This window comes from Musca autumnalis, unplaced genomic scaffold (genome assembly GCF_047663935.1).
Source record: "Musca autumnalis isolate F117 unplaced genomic scaffold, ASM4766393v1 scaffold_1, whole genome shotgun sequence".
NCBI lineage: Eukaryota > Metazoa > Arthropoda > Insecta > Diptera > Muscidae > Musca > Musca autumnalis.
The window spans coordinates 11,814,417-11,830,135 of record NW_027411644.1 but is presented as its reverse complement, the minus strand read 5'-3'; the positions used below and the strand labels follow the sequence as shown (position 1 = coordinate 11,830,135).

The 15,719-nt window shown below is 37.2% G+C and overlaps 1 protein-coding gene across 23 annotated transcripts in view; it reads right to left on the bottom strand.

Annotated features, from left to right (window-relative positions):
- The window catches only part of tacc (transforming acidic coiled-coil protein), a 141,379-nt gene that overhangs the window by 115,462 nt on the left and 10,198 nt on the right, over nucleotides 1–15,719 (bottom strand). For 5 of the 23 annotated variants that reach the window (XM_073966168.1, XM_073966186.1, XM_073966268.1 and 2 more), the window contains exons 1-2: nucleotides 9,012–9,281; nucleotides 8,669–8,951 (exon numbers count right to left, since the gene is read on the bottom strand). The exons of 6 other annotated variants lie outside the window; for them this stretch is intronic. In XM_073966168.1, the coding sequence (XP_073822269.1) occupies nucleotides 8,669–8,710 (42 nt within the window). In that variant the 5' untranslated portion in view covers nucleotides 8,711–8,951; nucleotides 9,012–9,281. Of the gene's footprint in view, nucleotides 1–8,668; nucleotides 9,364–15,719 lie in introns of those variants that run through there. 12 more of the 23 variants (XM_073966173.1, XM_073966274.1, XM_073966280.1 and 9 more) reach the window with 9 other exon arrangements.

The following is a 15,719-nucleotide window of genomic DNA, read 5'->3' as shown; positions in this document are numbered from 1 at the left end:
CGCACATTCTTCAACCATAAGAAAGCTGATTGACCGGTTTTCAGAGAGTTCACCAATCACCGCTTCAGAGAACTGCCCAATCCTTCTGATGTTCGGGTAGCGGAAAGGACGTTCCGAGACATCATCACTGCTGCAGCCGCTCGCCATATCCCTGCTGGTCGAATACCCGAAGTAAGACCAAACTTCCCAGCAGAGGCGTCGGTATTAGCAAATAAGCGTGATGAGCTTCGCCGAACCAACCCCAATGACCCCAGAGTCAGGGAGCTGACACTGGAAGTTAACAGGCTGGTCGGCGAGCACAAGCGGAACAAGTGGTTAAATCATCTGAAGAGTTGCAACTGGAAGAAGGGAAGATAGGACCTCAGTCACGTTTGGCGACGTCACGTTGACTGACCCGAAGAGGTGCGCAAGTTATTTCAATCGACAGTTTGTCGAGCACCCGGAGAGTGACAGGGCGAAGAGAAGAGTATTACGTCGCATCAGATCTCTTCCTGCCGAGGAGGAACCACCACAATGGATGATGTTGCCAATGCCATCAGGAACGCTAAATCATCCAAAACGTTGGTCCCTGATGGAATCTCCATTATAATGCTGAAGCAGCTGGATGAGCCGGGAGTGGAGTATCTCACTAAAGTTCTCAACTTGTCGCTATCCACCCTCATTGTTCTCGAAGTCTGGAAAATGGGCAGGGTGGTCCTGCTACGGAAGCCCGGCAAGGATGCCAGCAAAAGTGAATCGTACAGGCCGATTTCGCTTTTTCGCCCATAGCAAAGACCCTTGAGGCCTTAGTCCTCCCCAGTATCAGAAATAGCTATCAAGTTGCCGATCATCAGCATGGATTCCGTAAGCAGCACAACACGACAACAACGCTGCACGCCATTACCACACATATTTGTCAAGGACTCAACCAGAGACCGCCGTGAGATAGAACAGTGATGGTGGCGCTTGACTTATCAAATGCCTTTGATACAGTCAGGCACTCCACGCTGTTTGAGGACATTGAGCAGACAACCCTCCGGCCAAGCTTGAAACGTTGGATAGTCAACTATATGTGTGGACGCCAGTCGTACGTGGAATTCAGGAATAAGAAGTACAAACCCCGTAAAGTGAAACAGGGAGTCCCCCAAGGTGGGGTGATATCTCCGGAACTGTTTAACCTCTACCTCTCCTGTATTCCGCCCCCACCAGACGGCATCGAGATCGTAACGTATGCGGATGATGATGACATCTGTGAGAGACTGAACAACTATTTAACCGATCTTACCACCTTTTTCCATTCGAGGAATATGCAAATTACCGCCACAAAATCAACAGCCACTCTGTTGACCACATGGACAGCGCAGTTTGGAAGAGAATTGAATGTCGTGGTAGACGGTAGCAGAATTTCGACCACAAACTACCCCAAAATTTTAGGGGTCACATTCGACACTACTTTCACGCCACAGCTATCTGCGACAAACTGAAAAGTAGGAACAAGGTCCTCAAGTCCCTAGCCGGCAGCACTTGGGGTGCAGATAAAGAAACCTTGTTGACCACATATAACGCGATAGGTCGGTCTGTGGTAAGCTATACGGCGCCAGTCTGGTCCTCGAGATTATGTGATAGGAATTGGAAAAAGATTCAAACTTGCCAGAATGCCGCCCTGAGAACAGCAATAGGGTGCCTCCTCAAATCTTCAGTGGACCATCTACATGAGGAGGCAAAGATTCTTCCAGTAAAGCAACACAATGACATGCTTTCGTTGCAGTACCTGCTTGGATGTTACCGTGTGAGTCGCCTAAATTCTTATTGGGCGGAAATCGACCGCGCCGTGCAAGACATCTGCCCAGTATGTGGCATGGGCCCGCACGACACAAAACACCTTTTCAACTGCCCAGCCAAACCTACTCATCTAACTCCATTGGATCTGTGGTCACATCCCATCGAAGCAGCCACTTTCCTGGAACTGGAGATAGACCCAGAGCCAGATTGAACAGAAGAACGAACATACAAACACTGTTACAACAACAACAGCGCTGCACATAACGTGTGACAGAACAGTGATGATGGGCGCTTGACTTATCAAAAGCCTTTGATACTTTTAAGCACTCCACGCTGTTTGAGGACATCGAGCAAACAACCCTCCGGCCAAGCTTGAAACGGTGATTACAGAGTTGAATGCCATGGTCGATAGTAGAAGAATTCCGACCACAAACTACCTACTTGGGGTCACATTTGACAGCATGTTCATGTCGTCTGCGCATGCCACAGCTACCTGCGACAAGCTGAGATGTAGGAACAAAGTCTTCAAGTCCTTAGACGGCAGCACTTGGGGTGCAGATAAAGAAACGTTGTTTTGACCACATATGACACGATAGGTCGGTCTGTGGTAAGCTCTGCCGTTCCAGTTTGGTCCGCGAATGGAAAAATATTCAAACTTGTCTCTAAGATAGTTACCGAATTCGTTATAACTTTGCATATGGTATTTTTTCGGGGCAATTATATAATTCCTGAGAAATTGTCCCAAAAACTCAAAAAACCCCTAAAGACGTTAAAAAGTATTTCGTTTGCTTCTTTTCTTTAGGTCCGAGGCTCAGGGTATATCTCTGCCGGCACAACTAACTGATACTTTTTTTACTTGTTACTTATTGAAACAGACATTAATTGGCTGAAGATAGATGTTATAACTTGTCTAAGCTATTATCAATCAGCAGATTGAGTTACAATCATCTCCATTTTGGTGCTCGGAACTAATTAGGTTTATCGAACGAACAATAAGCCAGATTAAATTCCATCCCAGAGTAAAACAACACTACTTTCAGTTGTTAATTAAATTTATTTTCCTTTAAGTAACGAGTATCCGTACACACTCCCCCCAACAGTTTCCTCACAACAACAAGAGCTCACACACCCACCGACACACGGTACAGACACATTTAAAATTAAAGACAAATTCATTATATTTGGGGTCACATTTGCAGGAGATGGTAGACGACGACCTCCCTCGCCCCCTTTTGTGAATGAATTAATGTTATTGATATTGGACGAAAGAGAATGCGAGAGTGCATTGAAATAAACTTGGGAAGAAATGATTTACCCCTAAAAGCAACACATGTTGGTTTTTATGACCACTAACAACAACAATATACCACACGTCTGGAGTGAAGCAGAATGAGGAAAACATTCACAGAAAGAAAAATCAAATAACAGCCTAAAAATAGACCATTATTTTCTTTTGTGGAAAACATTGTTCGACACTCGAACTTTTTTTGCGCATTCAGTCGTGTGATGTCTTATGGAGCTGGCATTTTTCCTAGTTGTTAGCAGTTTATGGAGCACAAAAGTGCAAATATAATTGTAGGGGAAAAGGGTGTTGTTCTATTGGTGTCTTGGTTAATGTGAAAATGCCGCATTAGAGGATGGGTATTGAAGAAATAAAAATAAAAAAACGAAGAGAATGCAAGTTATTGGCATAAATAATTTTAGCTCTACGAAATTTTACACAAATAAAGTTGAAAATATTGTTGAATATTTTTAATATAATTTCCTATTCCGATTTTTGTTACAGTAATTTAAAGTTATTTGAGCTTAAATACAAAACTGTCGACAGCTGGTACATGCTGACTGTTCCCCATATATTTTCGGTAGGGTTCCAGGCAGTATAAAATTTAAATAGTAGGCCTCAAGATCCATGGTAAATATTTGCAGGTAAAATTTTTTGAATTTGTGAAATTCTAAATACAACTCACTCCAAATTGCAACACCATTTTGAAAACATTGTCGTAAGTTTTATGATTTTTCGGTAGTAATTTCATTTATTTTTTTGTTTTCTTTTCTGCACCGTTTTGTTGCGTATTGTTTTTATTCCCTATTTTTCGTCTTGTGAACTTTCTGTGACTTTCCGTAGGAAGTAAACAATTTCCTCCCCTTTTGGTTTGAATGAGTGAGTGCATGACTGAGTGTCCCAGTGTGTTAACAGACAAAGACTGCGTATGGATTGGCGAGAATTGCTTCTTTCTTTCTCTTTGCTTTTCTTGGTTCAGATATGTTTGTTGTGGCATTGTTGTTTATAATTCCTTGTTGGATGCAAAGGCAATTCAATTGTAGATGTATCATCATCTGCGACATGTGAATAAACATTCACACACACATGATTTTTTGTATTGATATTAGAGTGGGTAGAAATAGCTGGTGGATAGAAACAAATGCGATATTAATATGAGAACAACATACATACGAGTATATACCAACAATCCAATAAGAAAACAACTCCCGAACAACTCAATAACAGCAATCTCAAATCAAGTTTTTCCAAAAAGTTATTGGATGGAACACTTTAAAAGCTTTTAAAATGTTAATTTTTATCTTACGTTCATTTTATTTAGATTCGAACTTCTTTATAACGATTATATTGTGTGAGAATTTCCTCTTGTGTCTTAAAAACAACATCGTTTTAAAGAAGTCTTCCTTACAGGGAAGTTCGTTATAGAAAAAATCGACTGCATTCACTTGTATTTTAAGCCGATGGGGCCGATAATAAGAAATCACATACATATATAAATGCCCACGGTGCTCTTGAAACAATTTTAAATAGAAGGTGCTTACACCTTGGAAGTTTTTGCGGATTCTGAAACTACAATGTTCATAGATGAGAAAAATCCAAAAACAAAAAAAATCGCCGGAGCGCTTTTTAAATAAATCGCGATTCAAGTTGACATTTTTAGGGGTTGTTTAGGTTTTCACGATTTTGTTTAGAAACCGCAAGTCCTATCAAAATGGGACTAAAGAAAATGCTGTAGCTATGAAAATTCTCTACAAGATCGACCTTTATGATACTTTCGTAGTTTTTACCATTTTTGAGTTATAGAAGTTCAAATTGGGACAATGCACTGACTGTATCGCCCCCTTACAAAACAATGTCATGAAGGGTGCGCCTTAACTAACTTTTGATGAAAACCGCTTACACAAGGAAAAGTTTTTGTGAATTCTAAAACAGCAGTGTTCATATATGAGAAAAATCCAAAAACAAGAAAAAATCGCTGTAGGGATTTTTAAATAAATCGCGGTCAAAATTCACATTTTTAGGTGTTTTTTTAGGTTTTCGCGATTTTGTTTAGAAACCGCAAGTCCAATCGAAATGGAGCTAAAGAAAATGTTGTAGCTGTGAAAATTCTCTACAGGATTGACGTTTATGATTTGTTCTCAGGCTGTACCATTTTTGATATAAAGAAGCTCAGTTTACAATTTTAGGTTTTTCTGTTAGGGTTTCGCGGTTTTGCTTGAATAGGGCAAGTCTTATCGATATGTGACCTGAGAAAATCTTAAAGCTGTGAAAATTCTCTACAAGACTGGCTTATCTAATTTTTCCTAGGTTGTACCATTTTTTTAGATATATAAGTCTAAGTTGGGAAATTGCAGTCATGACATTGTTTTATAAGGAGACGATACAGAATTGAATTGAATTTGAATTGTCTCAATTTCAACTTCTATATCTCAAAAGTTGTAAAACCTATGAAAATATCATTATGGTCAATCTTGTAGAGAATTTTGATAGCTACAACATTTCCTTTATTCCCATTTTGATACGACTTGCGGTTTCTAAGCAAAATCGAAAAAAGCTAAACAAACCCTAAAAATGTCAACTTGAATCGCGATTTATTTAAAAAGCGCTCCGGCGATTTTTTTAGTTTTTTGATTTTTCTCATCCATGAACATTGTAGTTTCAGAATCCGGAAAAAATTCCCAGGTGTAAGCACCTTCCATTTAAATTTGATTCAAGAGCGCCGTGACCACAGATCCAATTCCAGAAGATGGTATAGAATGTATAGCGCCCGGCCAAGATGAGGTAAAAACAGCAATAAACCGGCTAAAGAATAATAACGCAGCAGGAGCCGATGGCTTACCAGCCGAGCTGTTTAAAACCGGAGGCGACGAGCTGATAAGTGTATGCGTCAGCTAGTTAGCACCATCTGGCAGGAAGAACGCGTACCCGACGATTGGAACCTGAGCATCCTATGTCCCGTCCACAAGAGAGGAGACAAGACTGTATGCTCCAACTATAGGAGCATAAGTCTTCTCCCTAATGCCTATAAGATAGTGTCAGGGATATTGTGCGAACGACGAAAGCCAATGATCAACGAAATAATTGGACCATACCAATGTGGCTTTAGTCCTGGGAAGTCCACCATTGACCAGATATTTTCCCTGCGGCAAATCCTGGAGAAGACCCTAGAGATGCAGATCGACACATATCACCTTTTTGTCGATTATAAAGCAGCATTCGACAGTCCCCTCCGATCAAAGGTATTCCATGCAATGCCTGAATTTGGTCCACAGCCACATCTCGTCAAACAAAAATAACACTATATAAAACGCTGATACTACCCGTGCTAATGTATGGCTCCGAAGCATGGGTACTTGCGCAAGCAGATAAGGCAGTGCTTGGTGTGTTTGAGAGGAAAATTCTTCGAAAGATCTACGGGCCGATTTGCGTTGACGGTGAATATCGACGTCGTATGAACCACGAGCTATATAAGCTATAGGGTAAGTGCACCTAATGTCGGCACCTTTTGAATTTGAACTCAAATAACTAAAAATTAAGAAAACAAAATAGGAAAATAATCTTAAAAATTCTTCAACAATATTGTCAGCTAACTTTATATAAAATTTCATTGAGCTAGGACCAATTATTATATCGAAATTTAAGTTCTTGTCAGTGAGGGTTTTTCACAACAACCGAAAATTCATGCTTCTTAAGAAAAAAATTGTGGAGATGTTACCCTAATAAGCTCTGTAATTATTTTAAAATGAAAAAATTTTCCACAACATTTTTGTTATATAGGTAGAGAACAGTTAAAAGAACACTTCAGAAAAAGAAATTTTTAAAAAATATTTATAATTGTGCAATTTTTGCTGATGCCGACTTTAGGGACAAAAAATATAAAATTTGCCTGAAGTCGGCATGGGGTTATAAACATTGATTTTTATCGATTACTTATAGCTAAAAATTATAAAAAAAAGACTAAAGAAATACTTTAAAGGCTAATTAATAAAAAAAAATAGTTTCAATTTGAAAGGAACCTTAGCGATTTTAAGCAATATTAGCCATGATTTGAAGTACGTACGTTGTGGGGTGCCGACAACTGGGTAATAGATGCCGACTACTGGTACGAACTAATTTATTTAAACAATATGTTTAAATTTCCTTACTTTTTGAAGTAAAATCAATAGAAATGTATACAAATAATCTAGAAATGTATAAATAACTAATGCTTAAGCTATAGTTCTTTCAAATATTTAAGAAAAAATGTAAAGTATGCATTTTTTCTTTATTTAAATATAACATGCCGACTACTGAATCATATCATGCCGACTATTGGGGAATGGTGCCGACTACTGGTGAAAAAGCAGTATTTCACAAAAATTGTATTTTTTGCATGTTGAACGGAAATAATCAAAAAAATTGTTTATATAATCTAAAACTACACAAAATAACGAATCATAACAACTTAAATTTAATTTAATTGGATATTTAGACTCGGAATGACATACGGTTGAAGATACGAGAATCCTTAAAGTGCCGACTACTGGTGCACTTACCCTACAAGGACATGAATATAGTTAAACGTATCGAGATGCAGCGATTGCGTGGGCTAGGCCATATCATAAGAATGAGCGATGATGAACCCGCTAAAAAGGCGTATAAATACGGACCGCTTGGCGGTGCACGCAGAATTGGCAGGCCAAGGAATAGATGGCGCAAACAAGTGGATGATGAGATGAAAAGGCGCGGTATTCCAGAGTGCGAAGCAACAAATAGAGAGGAATGGAGATCTTGTCTTAGTTCGGCCTATGGAACAAATGTTCTGTAATGGGTAATGGTATGCACACCCGCCTTGCACACATAAGGTCGTGGGTTCGATTCCCGGCCAGGCAGCATCAAACACTCTTCAACGGTGGCAAAACTGCCTCTCAGTAATGTTGGCGACATTTCCTGAGTAAAACTTCTCTATAAGTGGTGTCTTAGACGCGCCGTTTAGACTCGGCGACAAACAGTAGGTCCCTTATCATTAAGCTAATATGTATCGGGATGAACTCCTTGCTATGAGTGAAGTCTCTCTTGTCCCTTCTGGGATGTTTGTGGAACAATTATATATTATATTTTGGACCGAATCCTGATCCATTCGAGCGTTATCGTGCGCTCTAGCCAGCCAGATAGATCGACTCCAAATTGTCTGCAACTGATTTCGTCCAAACATACATGGGATCTAAAACCATTATTTGGATGAGACACAATTTCATCGTATCAAAGTGTACATATCCTCATTAGCCTAAAAGCTGAGGGTATAAAAAGAAATCATTTTCAAATTGTTTTTGTGATAAACGATGCTAAAATTCTTAATGTTGTGTTTAATCTCTGTTCCATAACAGCTAAAGAGAGACAAATGCACAAAATGTTGCCAAATTTCGATGACAAAAACATTTCAAATGGTTCTGTAATGTAGGGCGTTTCGTTTTCGATCATTATACCGTTGATAAATTAAGATCGGTTATTTACTCATTTACTACAAAAGAAAAAATAAAAAACAAAATCACTACAAATCGAAATGTGCAACTCATTAGTTTATTTTTACAACAATAACCGCAAGTACAAATGTAAATTAAATTAAAATGAATGTTATTGCCCTACCTTTTCATCGTTGGATTTTTGTTTTCCACCAGAATTTCCCATGGTTGAAGTTTTTTGATGAGACAGCAAAATTATAGTTTTAATTAGAGTGAAAACACTATAAATCGAAACACTTTAAATTCAATTTAATTTTGGGCGGTTGAGACTTCATTAAACCAAATTGCACTGCACTATTTACACCCTCAGCTGTTGTCAATATTTTGAGACAAGTGAAATTGAAAACATATTGACAAAATGTGTGCAAACATTCAATTCAAGGTGAATGAAGGACCATCATCGAACGCTAGAATATTAATTATTGAATTAAAAAATCTTTAAATGTATTGATGAACAAGCAAATTACACATAATCCGAGAAAACCGGCGCGTTTCAATTGGTTTTCAACAAACAATTTGAACGTTTTTTTTTTTTTTTTTTTTGGTAAAAACAAAATATTCAACTGCGGCAACGACGACGATCGCCACACAAAATGCAACGACGAAATAACGTCAACTGAAATTTTTCAATATGTTGAGCAAAATTTCAAAAAATGATCGACGACCGACTGACTAACTGAATGGCTGGACGTCAATAAACAATAGCCATAATTACAAAACTCAAAAACAGAAAGAATGAAAACACACAAAACCACAGATGGCCTGCTTGGTGGCTCTGCTTTTTAATCGATCGTGCTCGTTGTTGTTGCTGTTTTGTTTGAGCAAGTCCACACATAGAGCAGTGAAGCTCCTCTAGCCCCAAAAATGACTATCTTCCTAGAAGCTTTCTCTCGCTCTCTTGTAGTAAATATTATGATGACGATTTCTTGTCTATTTGAAATTATTTTAACATGTTTTGTTGTTCTTTTTGGTTTGTTTTTATTGACTTGACTACAGTTTTAAAGAATGCATGAAAGAAGATTCTGTCGCTCAGCTTTTGGGGTGGGAGTTTAATTTCTTTAATTAATAATTAGTTGTAGTCAATGAATGATACGACTGACATTCACTGTGGATCAAGCAAATGCAAGCCATGGCGAGGAGAGATGACTCGCTTGCCTACTCTGGCACAGGAAGCGGGAACAACAAAAGCCCGCACACAAAGACCATTAATATGGTTTGTTGTTGTTGCTGTTTTTGGTAAGCAAAAAAGTAATTAAATTATGAACAATCATTGAAGCGCACTGAAAGCAAATTGAACATAAGACAAGACAATAGCAAAGAAGAAGAAAACGAAAAACAAAAGGTGGATAAACCTAGGTACATATGCCGTTTTCATTTCACTATTTAGCGATTTGTGCCAAAACCTAAATACGTCAGTGTTATGTTACCGCAAAATGACTAGGGCAACCCGCCGCAGCCATATAAACAAAAACAGATAAGGAGGGAATTGCTGATAAAAATACATTTTATGTTTGACAGTATTTTTGGCAGGGTTTGTTGGATAGACGAAAAATTATTAATATACGTAATTAAAAATTAACAAGTACATAAGCGTCAGTCGGCTTTGCCGACAGATATATCGACAAAAATTTCTAAAATCATCTTTTCCATTTCAAAAAAATCAAAAAAAAATTTTGATACTACATCTATGATTTTTGGTACATAGATTAAGAAAAAAATCGTCATTCCAAATCTGTTTTCGTTACCAACTTTGATTGTTGCGCGCAAAAGATATGACCGTTTTAATTATGCTAATTAGAAAAAATTCTAAAAAAAATCGCGGCTTAATATAGTAAGCTCTTATATCCAATTGTCGTTAACTGAATTCGCACCCTTTGAGAATATGCAAAAAAAAAAAATTCAAAAAGTTTCAATGGATTCGCGAAAAATTAAATTTGTTAAATAATTTCACGTATTTACAAACATATTATTGAAACAATAGCGCTTATACTTACAAAAAAATATATAAAAAACAATTATAGCAGCATCCGGACATTGTGAGGAATAAAATGAAACCTAAGTCGTGAAGTTTGGAGCTATAGTATTCGTGTTATTTGCAAAAATACAATGAAAATGTGACGAAAAAAATAAAAATTATGTTATTCTAATTTTACTTTTTTATGGTTTTATAGGAAATGTTGAAGAAAAACTGATTGAGTCCTTCGTCATTTTCGTCCAAATTTCACGCAATAATGAAGATATTCCGTTGCAACAACTTTTTCACTTATAGTTTTCCTATTGGCGAATATTTTTAGAACATTATATTAAATCACAAGGAATTCCAATTGTGGCATAACCTTAAAATAATGTTATATTGAATATTACAACATTTGAAACGCATAGAAACCGCGTAATAGTGGAAATCACAAGATGCGCATCCGATTTTCCAAAACAGCGAATCAATCCCTCTTATTTGATATACACTTTGTGAAATTCCATTTGACGACCACGATGTAGCATCAGTTGCATGTTAGGGTGCAAAAAACAGTAAAATGCCCATAATTTCCACGAAGTACATTTGCATTTTATGCGCATCCGATTTCAATGAACACCATTAAAAAATACATCATCCTATGTCATCTCAATGCGATCCATCAAGAACCGTGGATGTAGCATCGCACTCAGTTTTTAGAAAAAATTTATTATATCTCCGGATTCGCGAACGTTTTTCAATATCTGTTTTCGCACATTTTAAATATGCGTTTCGCTCTATTTATCTAAGTAGGAATAACACATCTAAAACGCGTCTAAATACGCGATATTTTCAAAAATATTTTTTGCATATTTTCGAAATTTGAGGGGTATCATATCCGCCGATCTAGTGGATGGATTTAGACGCGCAAAGGCTTGTTACATTCAGAACTTAAAAAAACTAAATTCACGCGGGTTTCCACTGAAATCGAAAGGCATTTGTAAGTTTTGAATCCAAAAAAACTGGTTTTTTAAAAAAAATTACGCACAAAAATTTCGACTTTAAGCTGAGATTGTTGTGAACCTTTGAAGGCTACGCGCCCGAGTTATACATCAAAAAATGCGTAATCGCGAGTACTACAATCTCATAATCAGTTTTTAAACGAGTACAGGTGCGCGTTCCGATTAGAGCAAAAATTCAAAAAACCAAATTTTTCAGTCTTCAAAATGTCAGCATCCGTTTGAGATTGATGCGGTGGTTATATTAAAAAATCATACATTAGAAACTTCATCTCTGAAGTGTATTCTTTAACTTCTTCTTTGAACATTATACTCTACATTGTATTGTAAAGCCACTAATTGAAAATTGAGTTAAAAAAACACGTTTCCTTCAACGATTTTTTCCTCTTTTTTTACATTAATATGACCACAGCTTCCACTCAAATTATAATTTTAAGAAATCCATCGGTGAATCGTGCTAAAACAGTTTATTTTACCTAAATGCGTTCAAAAGTTATGGTATATTAAAACAATTCGCGAGTTACAATACCCCATACCTCAGTTTCAACATAAGTAAATTTTCTACAAAAAGGCCGATATACCCTCAGCCAATGTGAAGTGCAACTTTCATCTACGGGCAGATCGTATTTAGTGCCTCTTCAGAATTTTGTGGACCCTTTTTGAACATTTGAAATTGCCGACAAAAATGTGGATTAAGAATTAACTGCACTTAGACACAAATGTTGAACTTTTGTGGGGGAGGTACCCTTAAGGAGGACCGATATGGGACATTTTAGAAGTTAAACTAAATTTTGAAAAATATATGGAGAACCAAAGTTTGGACCAAATTGGTTGACCAATTCAAGTGATATCGTCCTATCATTTTAGTGCTATTTTATTGGGGGAGAAGTACCGCAAATTGCGGTCCGGTATTGCCCCATGAAACTAAGTTTGAATAAAATATGACGAAGACCAAATGTTGGACCAAATCGGTTGAACAGTTCGAGAGTTATCGTGGCATAGGGTTTTTTACACCTTTCGGACTGTTTTCCCAAGAAATATGGACTTGCCCCTGAAAAAAACGTTTACCATCGTAATGGAGGTAGACAATGCAAATGGCTTTAGCAAACATCATAACGATTCGAGAGCTGATCTTAAAGTGAACTTATCCGAAATTTTGTGTGGGAGGTACCAGAAGGAGTAGACAAATATAACCCATATTTGAACGTGATATATTGGGATGTGCAAAGTATGAATTACATCGGTCACTCCCTTCAAGAGTTATCGCGCGCACAATTTTTTCGAACATTTTTGAACTTTTGTGGGGGAGGTACATGAAGGAGTGGACCGATATAGCCCATCGAACTTAAACTAAGTTTGGGCAAAATATTACGAAGGCCAAATTTTGGACCGAATCGGCAGATACGTTCGAGAGTTATCTTGCGCTGCAACCACTACACACGGTGTCAGAGGTTTTTTTGCACCCTTCAGTCTATTTTCTCAGGAAGTATGGACTTGCCCTTGATGAAACTTGTACCGTCGTATGGGGGGCAGTGAATACAAGTTGCTACAACAAAAATCAAAGCGGTTCGAGAGCAGTTCCTAAACTGAACTTATCCCAAATTTTGTGTGGGAGGTACCCGAACGAGTGGACCGATTGAGTCCATATTGGAACCTCATCTAAGTCTGGTAGTCATTTCACGATTTGCAAAGTATGGACCAAATCGGTTACTTCCTTCAAGAGTTATCGTACGTACAAATTTTCCGAACATTTCGAACTTTTGTGGGGGAGGTACCGGAAGGAGTGGAGCGATATAGCCCATCGAACTTAAACTAAGTTTGGGCAAAATATTACGAAAGCCAAATGAGGCACATTTTGCCCGTATGAAAGTGTATATACCCTCGTTAGCATAAATGCTGAGGGTTATAAAAATGCGTTAAATTTGAAAGGTCTCTTCTGCCCCCGTAAAATCCAGAGCCTGTAGTAACTTGGATGGGAGCTTACCGAAAAGCTCTAAATAATCAGCTGAAAAGGTACATATAACACCCCTTTTCAGCCGATTACTTAAGGGACCTATGAGAAAAAATTTCCCAGAAATTACTAGGAGTTTAAAATCTTGTAATTGCAAATCTGAGTGTTAAAAAATTCTATGAGACACCACAACTTCTATACCTCAGTTTTTGCCTATCCGAACTGGCACCCCTTAAGGGGTGACCCCCACTTGTAAAGCCCAATAAAAGCCATTTTTCATGAATTTTTTTCAAGAAAACTAAAAGACATTTTTAGTAGATTTTTTTTTCCATCGGAAAGAGTATATCCTAATCTACTTTCTGTTTTTATTAAAGCGTTTTGCGGTGCCAATTCTGGCTCGAAAATTAATGAACCGATCATCGTATATTTTAGTAGAAATTGCAATTTTTGGCCTTAAAAACTGACGTTTTTTATCAGAAAAGGGACAAAAAAATAAATAAAAATAAAATCGACCGATAGTTTTTGATGTCCTTGATAAGTTCACAAAAATATATGACAATCACCCAAAAAAAAAATTTGGCACCGTTTTCAAAATGTCATTTCGCGAAAAACATGTTTTAAAATTCTATGCCACATATAAATCACAACGATTTTTTCCTTTCCAAAACGTATATCTCAGTCAATTTCTGTTTCAATCGACTTGAAAATTTTACCACATATTAAAATAAGTCAATAATTTGTTTTCGATTGTCTGACATTTTCAAGTGCGTGTCACCCCTTAACAATGGAAATGGTGTATAATATGGCTTATAGTAATTCATATTTACTGCCCATTTAAATACTTTCGATTAGTCATTAAAACGTACCCACATACTCGTCACCCAGTATGTATTTTGATTTTCAGTTTCAAGCATTGACCATTGAATTGGCCAAAACGTAAGCTTTACTCATTTCTTAATTTTATTTTCTTTGCATGTCATTTCTCTTCTTCCATAAACAATGCATAATTGCAGAAGTCATTGCCGATGCAATGTGACAATGGGGGTCTTGGTTTGTAATTGCATAAATTTTGTCATTGACGAAAATGTTAACATGAATGGCGCACTCCCGATTGTTTATACCAACTTCGTATAGATTTTCTTTTCTATAAAGTGTACAAAGAGAAGAATGTATGCAGGCAGAGAATAAGGTTATCTAAACGTATGGCAATAAATGATATCACAAAAAAGGTATACCCTCCATTCTTTTCCAATGCTGTTTAGATAGTGATTTTATGTGTTATGAGTTAACCATTTTAACGCTCCGATTAGTGAAGCGGCCACTAGTGGTATTTTTAAACGTTCGGTGCGTTCGGTGTTACGGCTAAAGAAGTTATGTACTAGGGTAATGACTTTTCGACCATGTTTCCTATAGCAGAAATGAATGAATCTTTGACTAAAATATCGTTTACTCAATTTATTGAAAAAGCTCAAACAAACAAAACCACTATAAAATAATATTTTACTGTTTTTTATTTTACTAATTCAAAACGGAAAGTGAGACATTGATCATAGAAATCGATTAACATTCTCCGTTTTTTTAATTATAATATTTTGAATTGGATGCATGTTTATTGAAAAAACGTTGAGAAAACTTTTTTCTGATTCTCAGAATTAAAGAGAATTAGTGAAAACAAGTAAAAAAGTATCAGTCGGCTTTGCGACAGAGATATACCCTCAGCCTATGTGAATGGAAACTTTCATGTCGGACAGATTCGAATTTTTTAGGGTGTTTTCAGAATTTTTTAGACATTTGAACTTGCCGTCAAAAATGTGGATTAGGATTAAAGTTCAAAAGTTTTGCGGAGGAGGTACTTAAAGGAATGGAAATGTGACCAAGGCAAATTTTTGACCAAATCGGTTGATCAGTTCGAGAGTTATCGCTCTCCATCCACTACATATGGTGTCATAGGGGTTTTTTTACGCCTTTCGGACTGTTTTCTCAAGAAGTATGAATTTGCCCCTGGAAAAACTTTTACCGTCGTAATTGAGGTACCTAATGCAAGTTGCTTCAATAAAAATCAAAGATATTCGAGAGCGAGTCTTAAAGTGACCTATACCTGGTATATATATTAGGATGAGTAAAGTATGGACCAAATCGGTCACTCCCTTCAAAAGCTATCGTGCGCACAATTTTTCCGAGCATTTTTGAACTTTTGTGGGGGAGGTACCGGAAGGGGTGGACCTAACACAACATTACAGACTATATTCACCAA